Below are 26,188 nucleotides of genomic sequence, written 5' to 3'. Positions count from 1 at the left end.
GTAGGTCTGTTAAATTGGTAAAGTAGTAAAATTTAATTTTCGAAATTCCATTGTGTTTATTTTAAATTTTGGTATGTATTTCCAACCGATATCGAGTGTTAACTAACAACTATTCTACAGATTTATATACTAGAGGTGTATCGCGTCTTTTCATACATGAAGCATATTAAATCTTGCAGTAGAGGTTTCTAGGTGTTTGGAATATCAACACTGGCCTGGCGGCCGATCGTAACTTACTGGCGCAAAATCTTAACCTCTCTTCACTGGTTGCTCCTTAGGTGTCCATTGTTGTTCTTCACAAAAATATCTAAGAAAAATAGTGCTGACTCAGTTTTTAATTTCAAGATAAACTTAATGCTTAGCCTAATATTATTATTGTGCTTTAAAAAATTTGCAAGCTCTGTATCGCTTTTGTCTTAAATATATGTATGTGAATAAATATGTCACCGCATCGAAGCCACACCTTAGGTTTGGATTAAGCTGGCCTTATAGCGTGCTCCTCGAATTACTCCATATATATATTGACTACTACTACAAATAACGACGAGCCCATTGAAATTCCTTCGTCCTAGACGTAAAACATATCTTTAAATTGAAAGTAGGAGTTATAAAGACAATCCTCCAAAAGGTTCATCATTCGTTCTAGTGGAAGTCGACTGATGGACCTGCATTTTACAATTGTGACGTCCTGCCTGAGTCGTTCCCTAATAATGTTAAGCGATTTTCCAATGAGCACATTTGTATGTTTTTGAGACTTTAATTTAATTTCAATAAGTAAGCCTAAAAACGTATAGTATTTTCTATTACTTAGCATTATTTAGGGTTATGCCTCTTACAGAGGACTTAAAAGATAAAACTAGCTTCTTAATATTACACCACTGATTGATTGCTCTAATATCAGGATCAAAAAAAGACTGAGTTGATCGGATCTGTATAAAAATTGCCGCTGTGCTATCTCTTAGCTCTAAATAATCCAGATATTTAGGAAAATAGATAGATAATAAAAGTGGTTATGAAAAATTATGAGAAATATTTTTAAGTTTCTTTGCTGCTAAAGAGCGAAATTGTTAAGGTCAAGAAAATAAGCTGCATTTTTCTGGAAACGGCCTTTTTTCTGGAAAATCTAATGATAAAAGTATCTTTAATTATGATTTACTTTAAACGAATTGGATGAAATTGCTTTCATTTAAAAAATATGATTTAGTAGTTAGATGGAAATCATCGCTATATTACATTGATTTCCATTCTCGTTGCTAAAAAGCATTATTTGAAAATCTTCCCTATTTTAATCATTCTTCAAAAATGTATGATGGAATGTTAATTATGTGATAATTATTTGGAAATGTTGAGATAATTCGATCATAATGGTATGGTAAGAAGCTTCCCGTATCGCAAGTTACTGTTGTGTATTGATGTGCAAAATAATAATTTCTCTCTTAAATACTGGATATTTAAGTTGAGTCATTTCTTTTAACTGCTTGTAGGACTCTTCAAAAGGAGTTGATATAATAAAACATCACCTTTATAAAAGTTGCATAATATAAGAAATAGTAAAAAACTTAAAGTTTGAAAAAATAAGAATGTTATTAAACAAATTTTTTTATATTCTCATCGAATGCCCTGCAAATTTTTACCGTTTTTTGTTTACTGCTCTTTACCGTTAATCAAAATTTGTATAGTACGAATCTTTGGTTCGATCAATTATATCAGCTAATAGTGCGTAATTCATTTATTCATTTTTATTCATTTATGATTAATTTGTGCCGAAAAAATGGCCCATGTTTAAGAAAACAACCCAAACAGCATCATACGTCCCGGGTATGTAAGTTTTGTGTCATATTTATGTTCATACGTCTATTAATTAATAATAATAATAATAATAATAATAATAATAATTAGCTTTCTTTCTAACCTAACTTAACTTAAATTTTATAATACTCTATATTTTAAGTGCCTAAAATTCCAGAATATAAAAATCATTCCAATAAGAAAATATGTAAGTATACTGATTATTATTACAACTTATAATCAATAACAAGCCCTCAAAATTGGGCAACAGTACATATGACATTCTACATTTTTATAATTATTGTAAAATAATTAAGAAAGAAAAAAAAACTAAACTAAAAATTAGGAAGTAAAACAAATATGTTAAAAGGGACATGAGAATGGGAGGGTCTATATTAACGGCCAGGATCATTTGAAATGATACACATAATGTATATCGATATAAGCAAAGAATTCAAGATCACCTACCAACTTTAGCTAGTCGCCTATTTGTTCACAGATTAAAAGTTTTTTAAAGTTTCTTTTAAAAATAACTAAGGAAGAACCAAGTAACGTTTGCGGTAATAAATTTATAGCTTTGGCAGCAGTATGTGAAAGAGATCTTTTAAAGATTTCTTTACGATGCCTAGGAATAGAAACTATGATTATAACGCAGAGGACGACCGTGCACATCTACCCTAAATTTAAGCTTCTTAAATAAATAATCAGGTGTTTTAGTTTTGAGAATTTTAAAACAAAAAACATTTGTGTGCAGCTTTCTACGATTGTACATATTTAGCCACTATGATCTACGTAAAAAAGGTGTAATATGTTCATGCCTACTGATTCCATAAATTAGATCTAAACATAAATTTTGAACTTTTTGTGACCTGTAAACAACGTCACAATGATTAAAGTGGCTTAGTACTAGAGAATCGCATAACAAAATTTTTATGTCCTTTTGCAGAAGATGATGACTAGAGTAAATAAGGCGGAGCGTTGAATAGGCTTGAATATTGAATATTAGGAATTTTGAATATTTTTAACTTTTGAGTGATGTGATTTCGGAACCGCAAATCGCTGTCAATATCCAGACCTAAACTTTTCGCATGAGTCACACAAGGAATAACAACATTGTCGATTTGGAGATTCAAGCGTTCTTGGACGGCTTTTCTTGAGACAATATTACCAAATAAGATGAATTTCGACTTTAAAGGGTTAATTTTATCTAATACTAAAAAACATCTAGTTCATTTGGAAAAAATGAATAATATAATTGAGTGTCATCCGCATAAAGGTCGTAGTTAAGGTCATTAATAAAGTTGGCTGTATAGATCGTATAGAGCAGTGGTCCCAATATACTGCCCTGCGGCACTCCAGTACTGACATAGAGACGGTCCGGAGACATATCTTCAGATGTGACTACCTGTGTCCTGTTAGTTAGATATGATTTTATTAGCTGAATAGCTGACATACTAAATCCAATAAATTGAGGAATTGCTATAAGAACATGGTGATTTAACATATCAAAAGCCTAATTATTATCTAGCAAGACAAGTTTTTCGTAAACATCTAAGGTACCATCAATCATAAATCACCGTGTATATACTATCTATAGAATCTGAAAAAGATACGTACAAATTTCTTCACTAAGATTCTTAAAACTGCCAAATGATTGCGGAATTAAGCATTTGAACGGTGTTACACTTATGAGATAAAACAAAATCAGTACAATTCCTAGCATTGTAATTATGGACATCACGAAATAGCACTAACTTATCACATATATAATTAGGTAAAAGACCTTTCTTTAACTTAAATATAAATACATTAACATTAAACATAATTCGTTGATGGACGGTCAACATATTTAAGACATTTAACATTATTTTAATAGGAGTACAGCGGTTACATCTCAATATTGTTCTCATTGCCCTATTTTGATTTTTTTCCAATCGAGAGATTTTATATTGTGGTAAATTATATAAAAGAGTTGAACAAAATTGTAAATGCGGAAGAGCTATAGCATTAAATAACATTATTTTTGTATTTATTGATAAGTTTTGGCCCACCCTATTAATGAACCCTACCTTTTTAGCAAACTTTCTCATGATATAATCCGCATGAGCCTGAAAGCGGTGCCAATTGTGCAATTGCCATGAGCCAAATGATGACATTTTCTGAACAGTTTTATTAAAATGTATTTATATATAGCAAAAGCCATCAAAACAATAACATCACAAAGTGGTATAATTTCTGATAAATTATTATTAATTATTAAAAAATACACTTAAGCAGCTATGATTCGTTTTGAATAATTTCCAATATTTGAGACGTTTTGGATTATCACAATCTTTACGATAAATATATAACGATAAAAAATCGTAGGAAAAACTTGGACCTTAAATTTGCGAAGCATACATTTATCTGTTGCAATAACGTTCTTTATATCTCGTTGAAAGGTCAAAAAATCATACATTCTTACCTGCTGGACCCACATTTTATTAGCGGTCCAGTGTTTTTGGTACCTACCAAAGACTAGCCTGGTCAAACAAGGGTATTAATTAAAATAGCAATTAATAAAATTGACATTATTCCTAAATATAGGTACGAACAATCTACCTTACTATGCAAACTTTGTATGAACAATATTGTTCATACAAATTTAGTAATATTTGGTTAACTATTCAAAAACTTGTTTGGTACCAAGGAGCAACTTTAATGGTTTATGCCAAAAATTTCGATAAATTTGGGACTAATCTGGTTCCCACCAAAGGGCTTATAACAGCAAATAAATGTATTCATTTACTATTCAAGATCAAATTCTGGCACCCATTGTTCATCCATGGTCTACAGAATTTGGTGAACATTTTGTGCTTATGCACAACAATGCATGTCCGCATGCTGCATATTCAGCCTGGTTCAATTTCCTGACTTACTTCCTATAGACCGTTTGGGATATATTAAAAAGGCGTGTTTTAAATCAAGAAATAGTATTCCAGATTAGGGAAGAGTTGCTGAACTGTAGAGAAGAGCAATGACTTAAAAATGGGGCGACATTGACAATTTATTTAGGAGTGATGTCACACTGTTTTTAACCGCGGGGTTGGTCTTACTTTCTATTAACAAGAACTTATTCGTTTCTATTAACTTTTCTTTAAATATTAACTTCCCCCTTATGCTACGATGTATTATTTTTGTTTTTGATAAATTAATGTTAATGAGCGGTGTTTCCAAAATGAATTCGGAAGTATTTAATTTTTATATTTTTTAAATAAAATTTCCAAATTTTTATTTAATTGTCTCTTATTACCTTCACTCTTAGACCATTATGATGTATGATGATGTATGTATATTTCAATTAAGAAAGATTAAGTATAAATTACCACTCCCCTCCAAAGGTTCTTTGACTAATTCTTTGCTAAAATATGATTTTTCTTTACCCTGAAATACTCTGATTGGGACTTTATTTAAAATATGAGGCAAGTAGATCGTGGTTTAAATATTTAAAATTACACTAAAACATCTTATTATTAATAACAACTCCATTGATTGTATGTTTCAGCCGAAACGTTATTCTGGATCTAGCTTTTTGCGGTTGGTCTTTATTTAAATATTTCATATACAGGGTGGCTAAATGGAAACGAAACGGCGGTCATGTTGGGCCCGTAAATATTTTAAAAAGAAAACTCTCGGACACGTCAATTTAGATTACCAGGGAGACAAATTTTTAGAGTATAATACCACCCCCATCTGTCATCCCTTAGCTAGCCAGAGTGGAACTAACCTCAAAACTTTTAAATAGAATAGTAAGTCGATTTTACTCTGACTAAGTTGAACTGTCTTTTTAAGTGACATTATTATTTACTGTTTATTTGTATTTTGACATTCTTATTTTCTTAATTTCGATTTGAACAAAATCTGTATTATTGCATGGAGGTTAACGGTAGCCATTCTTAGCATTTGTTGGACTAGTGTTTATGTATGATTGTTATAAATTAATAGTTTGATAAAGACATTTAAAAGAGGTTTTCCACAAAACTGTATTAAGTGTTAAAATATTCAATAGGCTGAGAACCGCTGCAGTAAAATCCTTTAAACTAGGTAGAGCCATAAAGAGAATCGAAAGACTTTTCAAAGTATAATTCAACCCATTGTTTCATTTAAAATTTTCGAGGATAATTCTACCCTGGCTAAGGAAAGACAGATGGGGATGGTATTATACTCTAAAAATATTTCCTCCTGCGAATCTAAATTGACGTGTCCGAACGTTGTCTTTTTAAAATCTTTACGAGCCCGACATGGCCGCCATTTCGTTTTCGTTTAGCCACCCTGTATTGCTAGTTGCCGTAGCCACAAAACACAAAGCATCACTTGCAGATAAATAAACTAATATCTACTACCGATGTTTTTTATACAATGTTGGCCTGCTAATTTAATAAGTAATGACTATAATAAAGCAATAATTGGTGAGTACCATAAATAATTAATTCACGTTTTACAGTTTATAACTTTGATATTCACTTTTACAGTTATAACGACCATCACAGATTGTACTAAAATATCGGACCCTGCTTAAAATAACTTTTTGCTAATGGCTAAGTTAATAAAAGATAATGCCGCAGATGCATCTTGTTTGTGTACGCAAAACTAAAGATCAAAAAAGGCGATTAGGCCTTATTTGGACATTTTTATTCAGTTGTTAATAGCGGAACCTGCTTTAGAGCTGAGGTCAAGTGGTTACTAATAACGTCTTTGTTGTTTATTTAAAAACGCATGTAACTGATGATATCATTACGATGATATCTGTGAAAGTTTTAAAATATTACGTTTCATTCCTTATTATATCTTTTTTAACTTGGGGATATAAATACAAGTATATGTGAGTCTTTTTTCATTTCTTGCTACTTAGCAATAAGCAAGAACCAGTTAGATAACAATATGATTCGATTAGAACGTATTTTGTTTTTTGATTAGTACGCTGCGCGGACGTGCTACTCATCGAAACTCAATAATGATCTAAAGAAAATCTATACTAGATGATAGATCAAGATAATTTAAAAAACGATATATATTTAAATATTTATTACTGCTGTACTAACTTTGACAAACCTATAAGTTTCAGCAAGATAAGCACCGCCCCATTACCAAAAAAAAATTTTTTTGAAGTGATCCATCCAAATATTTTTCAATCGATTGCTGAGCTTGAAGCAATTAGATTGAACTCTCGATGGGCTACGTGTCAAGCCGATCGAGAGTTTTAGCCGTGACACTGGTTTCGTGGCGTCAAAATTGAAGCCGAGATTTGGTGCGCACGCCGTACAGTGGAACGACTAAGTGGAGATACCGCGGGACCTAATATTGTACATTTTACAAGATAATATTTTTTTTTTATTATTACGTATTTTTAGGTATATGATAAATGTTTTAAATATTTTTTATTATTTATTTTATTGGAAAAATATACATAAACGGTGTTTCAAATTCGTCTACCCTCAAAATACGAAAATGGATAATTTACCTCAAAGTTGCACATTATTTACTTGTAAAAGAATATGCCATATAAAAAAATATATATTATATTTTATGCGGTTTTGAAGATTATTGAAAAAAAAACAAATTTTCAAAAACTTATTCTTGACACTTTTGTGGGTTATCTTGGTTGCTATGGGAAAGTTTTTGCATTGCTGTATTACTTTTTCCTGAAAATGTTAATGCCGAAAACAAAATTAGGTAGGTACCTACGCCAAATTTTTATTGCTTATTTAAAAAATCGAAAATTTTAATGATTCCGAAGATAATCAAATAAAAAACAAAAAAAAAATTTAAATCCATTTTAATTTTTTCTGAGCTTAAACAGGAATGCAGCAAGAGGTAGGCATTATTCTAAATAAATTTAAGATTGTAAAATGTAAGTTAAAAATAAAATTGTTAATTTACCCACCTAATTTAAATACCAAATTTTTATTCTTTTTAAAACTCAAAGCGAGTATCAAAATAGTTTGGTAGTTTAAAATTTTAAATGCATAATCTTACTATAAACTACAGTAATAACTGCAGTAAAATATTATTTCGAATCAACGCAAAATACGTGCCCCAGCGCGGAATTTTTGCCATCGCGATGCGGTCGTCGCCTCGCATGATTTCGGCTTCTGTAGTGAGGTATCGATGGAAGCGGGGATAAGTGTCCAGACTAGAACTATCGATCGGCTACGGCTGACATCATTAGACTAGACAGCATTAGAAAAGTATAGGAATATGATTAAAATATTGTATACAAAATTAACCCCTTCCCGCTCTACTAAGATAACTTAGAAAGAGCAATAACGGTTGCCATTAGATCGGTTGCAGAGATATGGTTTTGAGTAACGAACGTTATTAGAAATTTCTATTTAAAATTAAGGTTTAGCCATGCTGGATGATCTAGATGCTTGTGTGATCTAAATCTCGACACATAATAATTTTAATGCTTGAAGATCGCCTGACATAAATTACCTTTATTGATCTGAAATTAAAATAATAGAGTTCACGTGTGTGATCTGTGATATAGATAGTGATGTTTAATTAAAAAAAAACAATATTTTGGAATGGTAAAGTTGAAAGGTAGTTTAGTACTGATGTTAAAGAATATCATCTGGTATAGCATTATCAGGCAATAAAGTAAAATTATCATTAAAGCATAGCTAGCTTCTTTGATATAATGTGAAACAAACAACAAATTACAGACAATCAACAAATAATCGAAAACGTCCCAGAATATGTTTGGGGCGTGCCATCAGAGTCGGCAAAAGAAAATTAAACAGCCGATGTTTCGAGAAGGATCAAACTTAGATGGCAGCTTTTGATAGACTAAACTATATATTTAGGAGCCGAATTCCGAACAGTCTAAAAGGAGACGTTTTCGACAAATGTGTTTTGCTGGCTATGACGTATGACCTGGAGACCCTGACGCCAACAGATTAAAGGTTACGTTAGAGAGCTATGGCGAGAGCCATGATGGGAATCAGCCTTGGCGACTATATTAGAGGCGAGGACAATCGTCGATAAACGAAAACATTTGGCTTTTCGATGTCTGGCCAAGTGTCCCGTCCAAGACCATTTAGCATTTAATATTTTTTCGATGCATTTTTGCATACTCCTGGCGGGTATACGACACAAGCATATTAAAACAGTTAATTACCAGCTAAACCAACATAAGGTACACAGGAAACTGTATCTAGCAAGTTAGTCTCCGAAATAAACAAATCCTAATCAGAAAGTAACAGACAAGTCCGCATATGAGCAAAAGTTGTTATAACAATTAATATAAATGCGATAAAATGCAGAGCAGACGGAGCACTGTAACCAAACTTATAATACCAAAAATATTTGTTGTTTTTTGATATGGTGATCAAAATCACCTTGTTGATTTTTTATTTCTTTAAGTTAAATCAGCAGCAAATAACAGTAAACTGTTTATTAAAACAATGTTTAGTCTTAAAAAGTAAATTAAATGAGCAAACTTTCCAAAGTTCTAACCTGGCTAGAACGTACAATTTTTTTTACCGTTTAGTTCAATGTTAAACCGTTAATTTAAGTGTTACAAAACTAAAATGAGATTCTGACAATCGAAAATCTGAGGCAACAGTGCGATTTTGATGAATTTTATTAAAATTCCAATATCTCAAAAGCAATCGATTTTTTACCTGGGTCATTTTATGATTTTTTGAATGCTTATGAGTTGCTCCATCGGGTCTTTGAGTAATGTCGTTATCTTTCCAGACACTCTATATAATTAAAGTAAAAATAAAATACCACTGACGTACTATATCATAAAACATCAAGCTATAAAAGCCTTTATTCGACAATAAAGATATTAAATTGTTACAGTTAAAACATTCTGGTGTGACTAACGGCTAACCCAACTTGTCAGTAACTGTAATTATTTCAACATTAATCATTTAATTACTGACAATGGGTTTGCTGCCATAATTAAAAAAAACTTGTCGTGGTATATTTATCGTTAGCTCAGATGGGACATATTAGTAGGCCTTTAATTTAATTTATTAGATATTATAAAATAGGTAATAGAATAGGTAATAAAATAGTGTTTGTTTTAAGCAACTTTTTAAAATTAAACCTGTGTAAAAAATACAAATAGAAATCCATAACGTGGCTGATAATAGATTTGATCGCAATAAAAACAAAGATTGAAAAAGTTTTCAAAACTCAAAAAAAAATCAAAATAAGCTTTACTATCAAATGACAACTTTTTTCATTGACAAATCAGAAATACAAAAAAGTATATAAATTTGTAAAACTATCTAAAATGTGGTAGACTCCAGAAGATTCTCGCTAAGGAACAAAAATGTACCATTAAATCAATTTATAAAGAAAACAATGAGTATACACTTAAAGAAAAGCTACCTTAGGCGAATAAAATATTAAATACCTGACAACATTAACAAGAACACCATCTTAAGAACGAGCTTACTATAGAGATTATCGTGAAAATGGCCGTTGCCAAAGTTAGTAATTTTGAAAAGACAGGCCAGAACAGACACTATGTTAATTCATTAGAGGCAGCACTACATAGATTCGTCTCCAAGGTAAAGAAGACTCTAAAAAATTATTAGTAAGTATCACAAAAGTTGTAAGGGGACTTAAAGTTGATAGAACGATATGCCAGTGGATTAACTGCATACTCAAAAGCAGATTAGTAATCAGCGAATTACTTATTGAAAAAAATCGAAGCTCGGGTAATACGTTGATGTCTCCAGAGAGGCGTTTTGTCCCCCAGAGCTATTTAACAGCAGTTGTTATTTAACTCCAATTTCTACCTGGAAAAATATCAATAAAGACACTGGAAGGAGAAATTATTATCTTGTGAAAAGTTGAATACTTGGGGGTAGCTCTGGACCTTTAACTTTAGGCTTAAGGTGAAATAAATATTTGGTTAAAGCAAATAAGCATTCGGAAACCATACTTATATTAGTTAGATGAATGCTTGGACAGACTCCAATATATATCAATATTCACCCCGTATATTCCAAAGGCAGGATTGCTCAGGCTTCTGTTCGAGAGGAAAGCCCTATATTAATTATGTTGACCAAGTTTTAGAAGACATTGAAAATGATGCGACTACTTCGGCAAAGCGTAACGATTTGGTACAATTTTATAACTTCCCAGGTTTCAAGACGTCAACCCCCTAGATTTGTAGTAGGGTTGCATAAAAGAAAAGATTTATACAAGACTAATAAATAATATTACTTATTTAGGCGAGCGAAAAAATGACACAGCTGAATGTTAATTTCTACGTTGCCAGGAATGTAAGATGGATAAAAAGGTTTTTTATAAAAAGATTCCACGTCTGCATATGCATTGGTGGTAGGCAGCTTAAATATATTATTTGTGTTTTTTTTTCATAAGTTAATATAGGTTTATCCTTCACTGTTGGACAATATTATTAAAGCAATGAGTAGTTTTAAATAGTTAATTAAATGAGAAAACTGTTTAGAGGTCTATCCAGCTTAGCATACATTTTTTTAATTGGTTTTTTAGCTAGAAAATAAAAACGTTAATTATAATACATCATACATCAGTTTAAAATAGATTTCTTATTAAATGTTTTGACCGTTTAGCTTAATGTTGGTCTTTCAATCGAAAATCTGATCCATGAATACGATTTTGACGAATTTCATTAAAGTGCCAATATCTCGAAAAGCATCGATTTTCGAGATATTGGCACTTTTTTGATTTCGATATACACTTAATATGACCGTTATTCAAAAAAATTTTACAAAACTAATACATAGGATAAATATGAAGCTTTTTTATAAAGAAGTACAGTTACATATTTTAAAGATCAATCATTCTTTTCAGCTTGACTTTAATTTAAGTTTAAGTATACATTACTTAACTACCTGCAATTTTCCTCTTAAATATAACTGCCACTTAGCCTTAAAAAAACCAAGATTACTTTATCAAAAAAGGCGCATATTTACAGGGCTGCTTATCAGATTATGGATGTCACGTGCACGCCAAAAAAAATTTCACAACGTATTTGCTTGATAAAAAAAAGCGAACAAAACTCTGAAAATTTTATTTTAATTATATCAATTAAGAAGAACTGGTTAGGTGGTCCCAGAGCTGATACTGTAAATGTCAGAGACGCTTTTGGGGTTTCAGGACTTAACAATAAATAACGTTAAAGTGTCGTTCAAGATAGCGGTTAAGGTGCATTCTCTGATTTTTTTAACGGTATGGTTGGCATAGTGAGCCACATCAAAGAAGATAATTTTAGGTGCTCTTTTAGAATTTAAATTTGCATTTTTAACTCTACCCCATGATAACAAGCAGTTTCTGTGATAAAATAAAATCAATTTTTTATAAAGAAACATCTGTTAAACGAAAATAATTTTTTAAAGAAATTTTATTAATTTATTTAATAAACTTTAAACAAACGACATAGATGCTTCTTTTCGAGAAAAGGAACATAGAGAAACTGGGTTATATATTTTTGTAAGAAATTTTTGCATTCTACGTAACTAGAAGTCATAATTTTAAGGAATATAATAAAAATATGAAAATATTTTGTATTTCATTTAAATACATAGTATTTCTGTATAAATCAAAATAAAAAATTAGTTATTATAAACAAGAATAGGTTCTTTAAAATATTTCACTAAGAGGGACGCAGAACAAGTAATGTTGGTCCTACGGTGTATAATGGAGTTACTGCAATATAAATGGTCGATATCCTTTTTTGCTATTGACTTCTTAAGGGTAAGGCAACCAAAAAAAAAGGAAATATATAGAATAATTTAAAAAAACATGTGTCACAACCTTTCTTCGAGTATACAGGTTGGCGAATAGAAGACTACACATAGGCATTATAAATTGCAACACCACTTCTCGCTAACTTTTTGGTAGATAAGCGGCGCGGCAGATTCCGATCGTCTAATTTGCTATTTTGGGCACGGGACAATCAGCAGATCTTTTGATGTGTAATGCACACTGCATTGTTGAGTCTTAAAGGGCTACTTTTTTATTTTTTTAACTATTAGACATCTTTTTGCCTCCAAAAACGTAGAAATCGTCACATTAAAGCTCAAGAACCACTTATTAAAAGGGCCAGGAGATTGTTGAAGCGGAGCTGCGTATGCACCACACTGTGACGAGTATTTGGAAAAACTTGGATACAAATGTTCTAAATATTACAAAACTCAGAAGGTGTTTTCTGAAGATCAGTGGCGAAGAATCGCAATTTGGGAAACCATGCTAGAAAAGGCAAATGAAAATTTTCTAGAAAATATTTTGTTTTCAGATAAGTCCTCTATTCCATTGCATGGTTAACATAATCCATCCATTGTTTGTTACTGGTCTCAGAAAAACGAGCACAAAAGTTTTCAGTTATTTACTCATTACCCTCAAAAGTTGAATGTTTGGGCTGGTATTTTGGGCGACCATATTTTTGAGCCATTTTTCATTGACGGTACTTTGAACTTGAGTTACTAGAAAACCAAGTTCTTCCTCTGACCTGATATAGACCTGGGATCAGTTTATTTTTAACAAGATGACTGTCCTGCTCAAAATGCGGTTAGAGTAAAAGAATTTTTAACAAATACTTTTCCTAACCGTCTTGTTGATGGGACTGGCAATATTAAATCCTCCAAGTTCTCCTGATTTGTCACCAAATGACTTTTGTATTTTTTTAAATTTTTCCGCAAGAAATACAGCCCCCACCGACGTCAGACTTAGGAACTTTATATGCAGTGATCCATTCGCCGCTCTGTATATAAATTAAAATAGAATAGAGGGAGTATGCATCTAAAATACTCCAGGATAATGCGGTTCTTAGGTGTGACACTGGATTTCAAACTTTTTGGTATAACTAGGGATATACCCGAATTAGGAAGATCATCTCCGTGCTTTAAGTCTGGCGAAGAGCTTATGGTAGTACCTGGGATCTGTTTCCGAAAATCGTTGATTAGATCTATTCGTCTAACGTTAAGTCTCTTCTTACATGCGGAGCTCTCATTTGGTAGCGGTGCACAGAAAAAACAGAAATTCTAGTGAACCAACTCCTCACATACTTAAATATCAGAGAATATATGTGAACGGCCTGAGGTACAGCTCTTGCAACTCTAAAAATCAAGACCTTCTTGAAAAATCGCTAGAACACATTCCACAGTCTTTTCAATTAAAGCATTCGCTGCAATAAAATGCGAACAGAAAATCTTACAATGTAGACACCGTCTCAATCTTATATTATATACGCTGCTATGGCAGGCGATAAATTAAGATCAAAGCCTGTTTTAGAGCTTAGAAAAGTCTTAGAAGAACTATCGAAGCAGGGCTGCCGAGTGCAGCTTGTCAGGGTGCCTGGCCGCTGAAGTCTGGTCTTCTAACTGTATACTAATATTTAAGACGACTTCTACACATTATATGACCCCAAGTGTAGTTTGTGTTGGAAGAAAGAAAAAACCGTAAATAAATCCGTATTTAATATTTAGGTATTATTACGTATCCGGTATTTAGGATTCCGAGTATTTAGGCAATCTTTACACTTTTTAAAGCGATATTAAACTATTTATAAAACCAGAGGACATTATTGGATTCTCTAAGGTTATTGGCCTCTGATACTAAACGATGGAGGGCATGAATGCTTACCGGGACATTTATACAACAGTCCTGAGCTGTCCACTTACCTCAATTTATTAATTGAAAGGATGGATTCTGCGGTATATTCCGAATATTCGTTTTTGTTCTTAATTGCTTATATGTATATATACTCACTGACATAAGAGTGTTACACCCAGAGGGAATAATTTTAATATAAACAATATTTAAAGCATGCTATGGTAAGAACCACAACGTTTTATCTTTGTTTTTGTTTATCATTCTTAAAATTTTATCCCTTTAATTTTTGTGAAGAAATCTGAGAGCTGATTGGTAGAGATATTTTTATTACTACACGTCTGTTTACTAGTGTTGAGCATAAAAAATGCTTCGAGTTCAAAGACGTCAAAATTATCATGTTAGAAATTTTGTGTTGAATATGGATAGAAGAAGGTAGAGGAACTCGAAGAAGGCCAACTGGTCAACCGAGGCGTACTTCAAAGCGTTAAGATAGGCGCTTCAGACAACTAGCCCTACGAGACCCTTTTACTACTACACGTCAGATTACTGATTAATGGATTAGAAAAAAGAGGTACAACTGTTATTATGCGTAGATATTATTGTCGCATTTAGGCCTTTGGCCTTCTTTCATACCGTTCACTGCTACTGTTGCCTCTGGCTACGGACAACTGTAGTTATGGTTTAAATTGGAGCAGAGAATGGCAACATTGGAAGGCAGAATGGCATAATGTCAGCCTCATACACGATAAGCGATTCTGTCTAGACATACCTAGACATACCTAGACAGAATCGCGATTACCATTGTGCATACTACACGTTGTAGTTGTTGCATAGTACACGTTCATTGTAAGAGTAAGACGCTACCGTGGAGAACGGCGTGAGACCGAATTTGCTGTCGAGAGGCATGTACGCTGGTCAACCCTCTGAGACAATATAACTGCTGCGCGTTATGGTAGTGATATCTCCATTAAACAAGGTGACATCAAGCAGGTGTAGGATATAATGGGAAGAAGCCTAACCACGTGGTACTATCCGCCACATACTCTGGCACAGGTATTTTACGAAATTCGAGTTGCTTGGAATGAGGTGTCCCAACCAGATATTGATCATCTCATTTTGTCGATCCTGGACGTATACAGGAGTGTAATCAGCAGCGGGTTTACCCTATCTCTTTGTGATTTTACCATTTGCAGCTTGAAGATACTAGAGCTGATAACTTCAAATCCTCAAAATACCTATAAAGATATTTACAAATCATTGAAGAAATATTTCGAGAATATTCCAAACATAAAAACTCTTTAACCATATTTATGTTTAATTTCGAACATTTATGCAGGATTTTAGTAAAAAAAGAAAGAAGAAGGAAAATATATTATATTTTTTGCCCAATTCTAAATTTTTATTGTAAAAATCGTAGCTAGTACTATTATATATTTTATTTATGTATAAAATAAAATTATTAATCTTTCTTACGATTTTATCTAAAAAAACTTTCCCGAGAACTAGAATCTTAGGTGTAAGTGTAATCTTTAAATAAAGAAATAATTTTACCACTTTATCAAAACACTTTATTTAATACTCGATATCTGTTCCGTTAAAGATTAAAACAGCACCATGTGGGTTTTAATTTTCCCATAAAGATATTAACATTGTTATTGGCATATTAAATAAAGTATTTTGATAAAGAAACATAAATTTTTCTTTAGTTAAAAAATGGATCATAGAGAATTGAAAATTACATGGTCTGCACTTTCTTCCTACTCCCAACACCAACGCTACTCCAGGTTATCCGCAATACCTTGGGTGTAAAAACGGGCGACTTAAGTGCCAGTGTCCAAAAACCCTTAACTAGCCGATTTTTGTGTTTGTTCAGGAACAGTAATTGCCTGGCAAGATAAGCAGAGCTGCTATGTGTGCTTTGGCTGTTTCATGCTCCTAAAGTACCTTCCGTCACTCTCTCTCTAGAGTGTTTTTCTGTCGAGCAGACTCTTTAGTGATGCAACAGCTATACATTTGGCATAGTTTTGCGGACCCTAGTCTAGCAATGGCGACAAACTGAACCCTGTACCCGTCCTTCGCCAGTATCACTAGGACCATTATTCAATCCAAACTCTTTTTTTGTTGGCTTTAATAGCGACTCTGCTATTTGGGAAAATTCAGCCGACTGTATTATGTTTCCACAATTTAAAATTTGCTGTTTGGAATTTAATGCATTAAAAATTTCAGCTTGAAATACAGAAGCGTCGTCACCCAGTGAGTAAGCCCAGCGGGTATATGAAGCGCTGCCACAGAAGCTTGTAAAAACTTTATGGTTCATTTTAGAGCCATCTGTATAGCAGATTTTATAATTCTATATTAGCCCTATTTACCAAAGAGTCCTGCTACTTCTCACTGCTTATCATTTATAAAAACAATTCACAAAAACGGCTGTTGAAATACATATTTTCATTCGTAAGTCTTCTTCTTCTTTCCGTAACGTCTTCAATAAAGATTGGCGATCACATTGTAAAATGCGTGCCGTTCTAAGAACTTGCTCAAAGTTCAAGCCAGTTCAGTTTAAGAAATTTGGCTTTCAGACAGTTTCACACCGTCGCTTTCTTCCCAAGCCCCTTTTTCCTTCAAATTTTCCCTCAAATACTTGTTGGGCAACTCGTACCTTTCATGTCTAAGTAAGTAGTTTAAGTATGCTGTTTTCTTTACTTTTATGATATGTAGTAGCTCTTATTCGTCACCTATTCTCTGAAGTACTTGATCGTTCGTGATTCCCTCCGTACAAGGAATCCTTAACGTTTGTCTGTAGCACCAGAGTTCAAACATGATTTTCAGTCATGAAACGTCCATGATTCAATGCATTACAACAGACGTAACACCGCACCTGCATCTCAGACGCAGTTCCAGATCCAAGTATAATTTAAAAAGGAGTCGCTTATATCACATAAATCCTTGGCGGACTTGCTCAATGCTGATTCTTATTTCGTTATCAGGGTTTGTGTTTATTTCAATACAGCAACCGCAATATTTAAAACGATTTACCATTTTTAGGACTTCGTCATCGCTTTGCGATGGAATATTTATCGTAATACTCCATCTTTTATATAATTGAGGGATATTCTGATTTTTGCTATTTACCATTGTATCCATATTCTTAATATTGATCTTCATTCCGTACTGTGAGCATGCTCTTTGAACGCTATCATTAATATTCTGAAGTTCATGCATTTCTGAGCGAGAATTTATAGGCTTGACTAGAGTGCTTCATGAGTGCCTGTGCCTGTCCAAACTGTTCTCTCGTGATCAGCTGTTCATAAGTATTAAAAAGGTCAAATAACATCGAATTTTTAGTAGCAAATTATAATTTAACAAATTGTTAATTAATCAAATACTGATCGAAAAAGTCAGACATACTCGTAGATAAAACGAACCAAACTTAACCTACATCCTTAGGATTTGCTTGTAGCACCATCCTGCTAAAACTGCTCCATTGTAAAAGCATTTATCTACGATAAGGCGTACGTTACTTTAAAATGTTAAAAGGTATAAGATTAGAAACCTGACATAAGATTTGTATAAAATTTAATACACATATATTCCGCTCACACTTCCTACTGTGTTTTTAATATTTGATCTTTAAATTAAACTATAAAGTACTTACCAGCCATAATATTTAGCTATCATAATTGGCAAGATGGGAGGGTACCTTCACAGGTGTAAGGGTAGTGCTGCATTAATAAGCATGAAGAACGAATTACAATAGATGGCCAAACAAAATAGGTAAGGAGAAATTTTCAATTGCGAAAACGGATTTAACGTTGGAAATCCGGCAACAAGCTACATCCACTTAATTTGCATAATTTGAGAGAAAGGGTAGGATACTTTTGTATCTTTATATAGTTTTCCTAAAATTCTTTATCTAAAAATTGCTTTATCTCATTAATTATAAGTATTTGAACCAGAGTTCTTCTACAATTTCTACCATCTTGAAGCTATCCCATATCCGATTAGTTGGGTTATTATATACCGCACAGAGGCAGGATATCACTAGAGAGCTTCCTCCAGTTTGAAAAAGTATTTAATTCAACTAAATCTTTTAAATAAACTTTAATTTTTGTCCTCTATACAGGGTGTCCCGAAATTCATCGTAATATTTTACCAGCTGCATCTTTGTCTAAAAATGAGACAAAAATTTCATATACAGGAATCTTGAAAAGTGAATCGTTTTCATGTTACAGGGTGTTTTATAATTCCTATTGAAGATGGTTTTTTTGTCAATATTTTCGAAGCGTCTGCGTCTGTCTGGTTGTTATTTTTCGAAATTTTAATATACTACTGTTTTTGTTACTAACTGATTTTATAATTTTTACCTAAATAATACTTCTTTAGCATTGCCAAAAAATCTAATTTAATTTATGTATTTAAATATTCGAAAGTAATTAGGTTTCTTTAACTATGAGTACTAAAACTGAGAAATGATTATACATTTTTATAATTTATATCTGCATCAAAGATTTATTTTCATCTTTTAGGTATTCGAAAACCCATTTGTGCAGTATCTGGAGCTAAATTTCTTACTGAGGATGGATGGACGGATCTGCGAAATCCTGTGGATACTGATATTCCATTTAGGTTGTATCGCGATGAAGGAAGAACATTTCTGGAGGTAAATACTAAAATCTAAATATATCAGAAAAAGTATTCTAAAAGTATTTTAGTGGATTGGCGAAAAAGAGCTGCATCAAAAAATTTCCGGACGACTCGTCCTGGTCCAACTGATGTGTCGAGAATTGGAAGCCGACCTTACCATCGATTCTAGTCAAACTTTCTTCTCGCCCTGTGTTTCCTTTCGAATAGTAGGCTCACCAATTATTTTACAAACAAGTAATATCTTAAAATGCCGCATTTTTATCTCAATTACTAATAAAAATATATATAATCTTAGATATCACCGAAGTTTTGTTTTCACTAGAAGCCCATTCTGCAACAGAAAGTTCGGAGGAGGGTCTCAGCGTTACTGAATACGTTGCTATCGCAATTTGTTCTGTTTTATTGGGTCTCATTTACGTCGCGTCAATTTTTTTATATTTACATTTGAAGAAGAAGAATTCCGCTAAGGATTCTGTAAAAGGTATATACTTTTATTATTGCTAAAAAGCAGCGAAGTTAATTATAAAGAATTTTAGGTAGAGATAGTGACAGTATAATCGCCGTAGAAGAAGGAATTGTAAAAAATAATCCACTTTTGGGATTGTCTCATCATTTCAATCCATCTGAAAATACAGCATACAGCGATTCCAACAACTCTGACACTGACAACGCTCCTGATGTAATTCCAAATCTTGAAGTAAGTATATATCGTATTGAATTAAGAATTAAGTACAGAGTATAATATACGTATTATATAGTGTCGCAGTTTATGTAAGAATATGTGGATTTGAATAACTTAAGAAAAGTTATCATAAAGATTTTCATAAAGATTCTTAGGGAGTCTTACGAGACGAATATTATAGGGTATAAATAACTTAAAAATATAAAATCTATATGTAAAAAGTTACTTGTTCAATTTTTTTAGTCTTTATCTATCCTTTGATCTAGATAAAATTGTATACCAGATTGCTAGCCAAATTCTTGCGTTAAAAAAAACAGATAAACAATTTTGTTAATTTTCTGTTTTTTGCCAGTCCATAAATTGGTTCGTTCCAGAGTGCACTTTTTCAAAAATTCTGTATAAAATATTGAATATAGAATATAAAAACAAACGTAAATTTAACAAAAGCTGAAGTGATCAGAATAATGTCTCATTGATATTGAAGATGAACATTGGTGTTAATGAATACACAGTATTTCGAGCTAATATTTTCGTATAAGGGTATTCGATTTAATTATTTATATTTTCGTATAAGGGTACGATCGGCGATCAGTACTATGTCGGCCGGAGTTTTCGGATTTTTGATTCCGCAAGCTCTTCATCGGATACATGTGGCTACAAGAGTTCCAACAAGAGCTTGCTGATTCTTAAAATGTACGAATATCATCAGAAACCGTAACACATTCTGAGGCTGGAATAAAGGTAGCTGCCACTGTTCGTCGTCTCACTAGTTGCGTTGCACTAGTCACAATAGTTACCAGAGACTTAAATTGGAACATAAATGATTGAAATAACGTGCGTCATAGATGATTTTGTTCATACTCCTAAAATCGACGAATACTTCTTTCCAGACGAGATGGCGAGCGCTATTTTTAGTGCAACATAAGACATTTAACCAATTTTGAGAGAAAGTCTATTAGTCTGCTCTAGAAAGGAATATGTTTAAGAAGCCACACGCAATTGGTACTGCTTGATGGGGGCATTAACTGCCAACAAACACATTAGAGATATTTTGGAACAACATGTTATGCCTGATTTGTTGGTAATAATTATCTCCTTATGAATGATAATGTATATCCCCACCTAGAGTATCTTCAAGAGACCGATATCAAAGTGTTAGGCTGGCCAGCGTGCAGTTCGAATTTGAAACCGGTAGACCATATTTCTGGTCTCCTTTACAGAAGGGTAAGATCGGAAAAGGAATGAACTTTTTATTAACTGCAGAATGGGGAAATCGGGACCAATTAAATTACTTAATCGGGACATTGATTAGAAGTATGCCACAACGTTGTCAGGTTGTGATGCGCCAGAGATAACGTGCCTGCATATTACTAAATTTTTTTAACTTACAAGTTTTATTTTATTTTGTTATTTTCGGTTTATATCCTAATTTATAAAGTTTATTAAATAGAACCACTTTATATGTTGTATTTTGTGTTTTTTAATCTTTCAACCAGTAAAAATTAATTAAGATAATTAAGAACATTTTCTACAGAGTTAAAAAATTCAAATGATGTGATACTTTTTTGGCGGAGTGAAAATTTTATGTATATTAATTTTAGTTATCTGTATTTTTTGTTTGTTATTCAGTAAAGAAGCCCTACTTAAAATGAACTAAAAAACATCAAGATAATTCAATTTTCTACGGATGATTTAACAAATTGTAAACGAAAACTGAATATAAAGTCTCAATCTCAAAATAACAAAAATACACAAAATTCCATATAGCTACCCGTGTTTCACCCTTAACGAAGCATCATTAAAAATAAAAGATGAAAAACGTATACATAAAAAGCTTAAAAGTACGAATAAAATATAAAACACCCTTTAATGCTCTTAATAAAAATAAAGGGTTGGCTTTAGAAAAGAAAGTTCTATGCTGTAGAGATTTATTCCAGCACCTCCTGCTATATTAAAGCTCTTTTTCTAGGCCCATTTCTTAGGCCCATTAGACTCGAAAGACGTGACACTAGCTCCTATATTTATCTGATTGGTTCTTGTAGTCTCCCAAATTCTTAAAACTAAGCCTGCAAAAGTTATTATTTTGAAGCGTGCTTTTGTCCTGTTGTGTGGAACAGGACAAAAACATGAGACGTTCAGATTCGTTCCTGAAATATGTGACGTTATTTTTCTTTTACATATTTAATTTTTTATATTTTTATTATAAGAAAACCCTTAATTAAAAAATGTCTATATCTATTATGTTTTCCTAGTAATTTTTTGTAATATAGTAATTTTTGAAAAAAACATTGTATGTTATAAAAACTTACATACTTATATAATTAAAATTTAAAAATAATTTAACAGCTTCACTACTTGGAAAACAAAAAGAAGTAGCAGCACTCAATTAAATTAAAAAAGCCCAATTTCTCATTAACTCTAAACAAAGTCCCGCATAATAATTAAGTTTAAACCTGAAATGAAAACAAAAACTTACAATATTAATTTAAAAAAGCGCGAATCATTATTGGATCAAAATTTAATCAAAATCTTGGATCAAAAAAGCTGTTTTTCTTTTAATGACGTCGGTTGCTTTATTTCTTTTAGGGACGAGTAATTATCTACAGCTTGGGGCAAATGTACTGTTTATTTCTGTTTGATCATCCGACTTTTCATCTTTCATGAATAATATTTTCATTAATTATTTTTAAGTCTTAAAAATAAAGCTTATTTTAAAAGAAAATGACAGATGTAGCTTACAGATAGATTTTTTTCACAATCAACGTCGAATAATTTACCTCTGTACAAAAAGGTCAAATAAGATGATGTTAATAACTTAAGGCTTAATTTTTTGCCAAAGTTTTAAAGTCATTTTATTAAAAGAAAGTAGAGGTTTCTACCAGCCTAGATCTGACATCACTGAGGGCTTGGAACAGGTTGTTATGATACAAAAATCCGATATGTTTTTATTACGATATTTTAAAGGCATTTCACTGTAGCATGTGATGATATACAAAAAATAAGATTACCCTGGTTTCTCTAAAAACGCTTTAGCCCTATTTTATTCCTTTCTCTTTGATTAAGAAAGCAGTTTTCGTTTGTAATGACCTACTTATCAAATTCGTTACTATAGTAGCATGGAGTGCCCCAGGTCTGCGTTTTATGTCTGCTTCTATTTGTTATTTATATAAATAACTTCACTATTTGCAGATAATGCAACCATGATTTGTAAAGGAAAATCTAGATCTAATTTGAACAGTGCAAGTTTATTGGCCTATACTAGGCCAATATATAGCAGGCTCTATAGTATTTTTTTATGCTTTGCTTGTAAATGCTAACAAAATCTTTATGTGACTATAAAGACTTTATGGTATCTGGATGGTTCGAGAAATTTTTGAATGCAAAAAAAGGCTGTACAATTAATTATTCATGCACTTGGGGCAAATAGAGTCACATCGTAATATTTTCCCTTCTGGGAACAATGATATTATCGTCAGCATTCATTTTTTATAGATTATTAGAGTAGAGATTCATGCAAACCGTTCCAATTCCACGACCGGTTTATCATCTGGAATTTCCATTCGCGCATCTAACAACTTAAGAATGCCACGCTATAAGTGAAATAAAAGCATTAAAAATAATTAACATGTTAATCTCTAATAAATTACCTAGTCTGATAGGATTGCTAAAGAATACAATTTTTATAAGTACCATTAAGAGGATTTTAACTGCTAATTTATTTCATAGAGAGTTTCTGAGTTATATTTTTTTATAAGCGTGTCATATCAAATATTGTTTGTTGTATTATGTTTTATATTTATTTTCAACTTTCTTTTGTTAATTTCTGATTCTTTTTTACTTGCTACAAGTAGCTTAAATACCATATTACATTTTATATCCATTCAGTCTTGTCCTATGCTCTATTAATATGGGGAACTGTGACACGGGCGTCTCGAATCTTTGGTCTTCTAAGAAGGGCTATTCTAGCAATGGCAGGCGTGGGATATAGGGCTGATTGCAGACAGACATTTGTAAGAGTTTCGTATATTGTCATTGCTTTCCTAGTATATCTTGGACAGTCTCCTTTTCATTAAAAGGGGCAGAGTTGGTATGAGGCACATGGTGATATCCACAATCCTGACACGAGGTTTAAATACAACCTTATACCCAAATATTGTCAGCTGGTAAAATGTTAAGGTGCCCACGATTATCAGGAAATAAATTGTTTTATCATTTTCTTCAGAGTATAAGAGCTACATTTAAACCTGCTGTAAAATGCTTTTTTATATTGCAGTTCATATTTTACCATTCTATCTTCACGCTTGTTGATTTTAAATTTACTTTATTTGTTTTTTGACGTATATTAATACAATTGTATGATAGCATTAATATATAAATATGAATTGAAATATGAACCTAAATCTAGAAGTACATGGACAGTATTTGACCAAACATCAGTTGCTTTTACAGAAACTACATTTTCTTTAGAGATCCGTCTTTAGAGTCGTTTGGTTTATATAAAATATTTCCTTTAAGCTAAGTTTCTCAATTTTTTGTAAGGTTAATTTTGAATTAAAAAATAAACTTTTGATTTGAATTTGCTGGCGAGACTCGGTGGCATTGATTTGTTTGCAAGCAACAGCAATTATATGATATGCTATAATGATGCTAACATTATAAAAAGTAATTGTTTTCATCAAAAAAATTTTACCATATGGAAAGCAATACCATAAATAAACGTATTGATAAAATTTCAGCACCATTTATTGTAATGTTTTGAAAAAGGAATTTTTATGATGCGATATTTACCGGCATCATTATTGTTGTTTTCTTTCTAAGAAAGGCAGCATCTGGTGAAATTATGTAGTCAATTTAGTAATTAATCCAGGAAATTGAAATTTAATCATAATCTAAATGTGTTAATTAGCTCAAGGAAGTTAGTTTGAGTTTATAAATATTGGTAAGTTACTTTTTGATTGGTTTAAGACGTAAAGTTTTTAATCTCTTTTTTCTTTATATTAAATCGTAGTGAATCCTGATGAAGAGCACAATGATGCTCAAAAGATCGACTAGACATTTAATGGGTTTCACCTATCCCAGAGGCCCTTTTATTAACTTATAATATTCAATATTTTACTTCCTAACTAGTCGTTAGAGACTACCCTTCTTCTTTTATACAGGGGTCAATTGATTCGTTGGCGAAGGTCATCAAGTGAATTTCGTTGTGTTTTAAACACAACAGTTTTCAAGTGACCCCAGAAAAAAAATCGAGACCTGGTGATCTTGGCGGTCTTCTTCTTCTTCTTTGATGTTGTCTTGTTGAGATCTTTTTCCAATCTAGTAATCTGAAAAAATATTGTTTAAATATTGTCTCACAGAAAGAATATAGTGAGGTGACGCTCCACTTTATTGAAAAGGTCTTCGATTTCCATTTAATCTTCCATTTCCATTCATATCTAACTGATTTCCTATTTGTTGAATGGTTAGTAGGGTAAGTTTTTCATCCACAAATAAAATGCTAATCCTCTAATTTCAGAAGGATGCATTTCGGCAAATTTTCTTGTCGAATCTTTCTTGTATCATCAGACTAGAGTTACTTAACACACACACATCATAAACAATAATAAATAATAGTTGTATTTCTGAGTATATATTTTTTTATGCGAAATCATTGAAATTATTAATTAAGTCTGAGACACAGTTCTAGCGAAAACAGAAATGTGTGAATAGTATAGAGCATTCAAAACTGCTCCTGAAAATATTAATGATGTGGCTCGCGTGATTACTTTAAGAACGGGTATGACTGAAGAAAACATCACTAAACTCAAGCAAGTCCTTCGGTGCTTGAAAAACTTTACTATAGAGACGAGCTAGCACAAGAGGTGAACATTTGACAAGAATTAGTACGTACGATTTTGGACGATAATTTAGAGATGAGACACGTCGCAGGCAAGCTTGTGCCTAAAGAGATAATGCATATCCATCTCACAAAGCTACCACTAGGAACGAATTTTCGATTAAATCTGAACTAATTTGATTGAATAAGCACAACTAACTTTTATATGTTGTCCAAACTCAAATTGCCACTTCGAGGAACAAATTATTATTTAGTGTTAATTTGAAGCATTAAAAATGTATAGATAATCGAGTTAATGGTTAGTATAAGTGTAATGGCTCGAAAAGCGACTAATTTATAGGCGATAAAAGAAATGTTTGTACTTTTTATTGAGAGATTCTAAGTAGATATTTGACACAATGTGTATCTAAAAATGTTTATCTTATTATTGTTATAATTGGCAGTAAATATATTTGTATGTATTAGTACACAAATTATGTATTTTCACATATTGGTTATTAGATGTATATAAATTTGAATGATTAAATAGTAAAGTAAAGTACAACATAATAGCAAAAATATTTATTTGAATATAAACGTTAGTGAAATTTAAAAATTACTACAGTAAATATTTAATGAGAATATATAAATATATCTATAAG

General features: G+C 32.0%; 2 protein-coding genes across 3 annotated transcripts in view; one reads left to right on the top strand and one right to left on the bottom strand.

Annotated features, from left to right (window-relative positions):
• Positions 1 to 26,188, bottom strand: part of LOC126734688 (structural maintenance of chromosomes protein 4) — a 217,319-nt gene that overhangs the window by 11,949 nt on the left and 179,182 nt on the right. The window lies entirely within an intron of this gene.
• LOC126734690 (uncharacterized) overlaps positions 1 to 26,188 on the top strand; it is a 205,792-nt gene that overhangs the window by 144,059 nt on the left and 35,545 nt on the right. For both annotated transcript variants that reach the window (XM_050438399.1, XM_050438400.1), the window contains exons 5-8: positions 18,912 to 19,045; positions 19,098 to 19,263; positions 19,325 to 19,510; positions 19,566 to 19,726. In XM_050438399.1, the coding sequence (XP_050294356.1) occupies positions 18,912 to 19,045; positions 19,098 to 19,263; positions 19,325 to 19,510; positions 19,566 to 19,726 (647 nt within the window). The remainder of the gene's footprint in view (positions 1 to 18,911; positions 19,046 to 19,097; positions 19,264 to 19,324; positions 19,511 to 19,565; positions 19,727 to 26,188) is intronic.

This window comes from Anthonomus grandis, chromosome 3 (assembly GCF_022605725.1).
Source record: "Anthonomus grandis grandis chromosome 3, icAntGran1.3, whole genome shotgun sequence".
NCBI lineage: Eukaryota > Metazoa > Arthropoda > Insecta > Coleoptera > Curculionidae > Anthonomus > Anthonomus grandis.
This window is presented reverse-complemented; position numbering and strand designations above follow the sequence as displayed.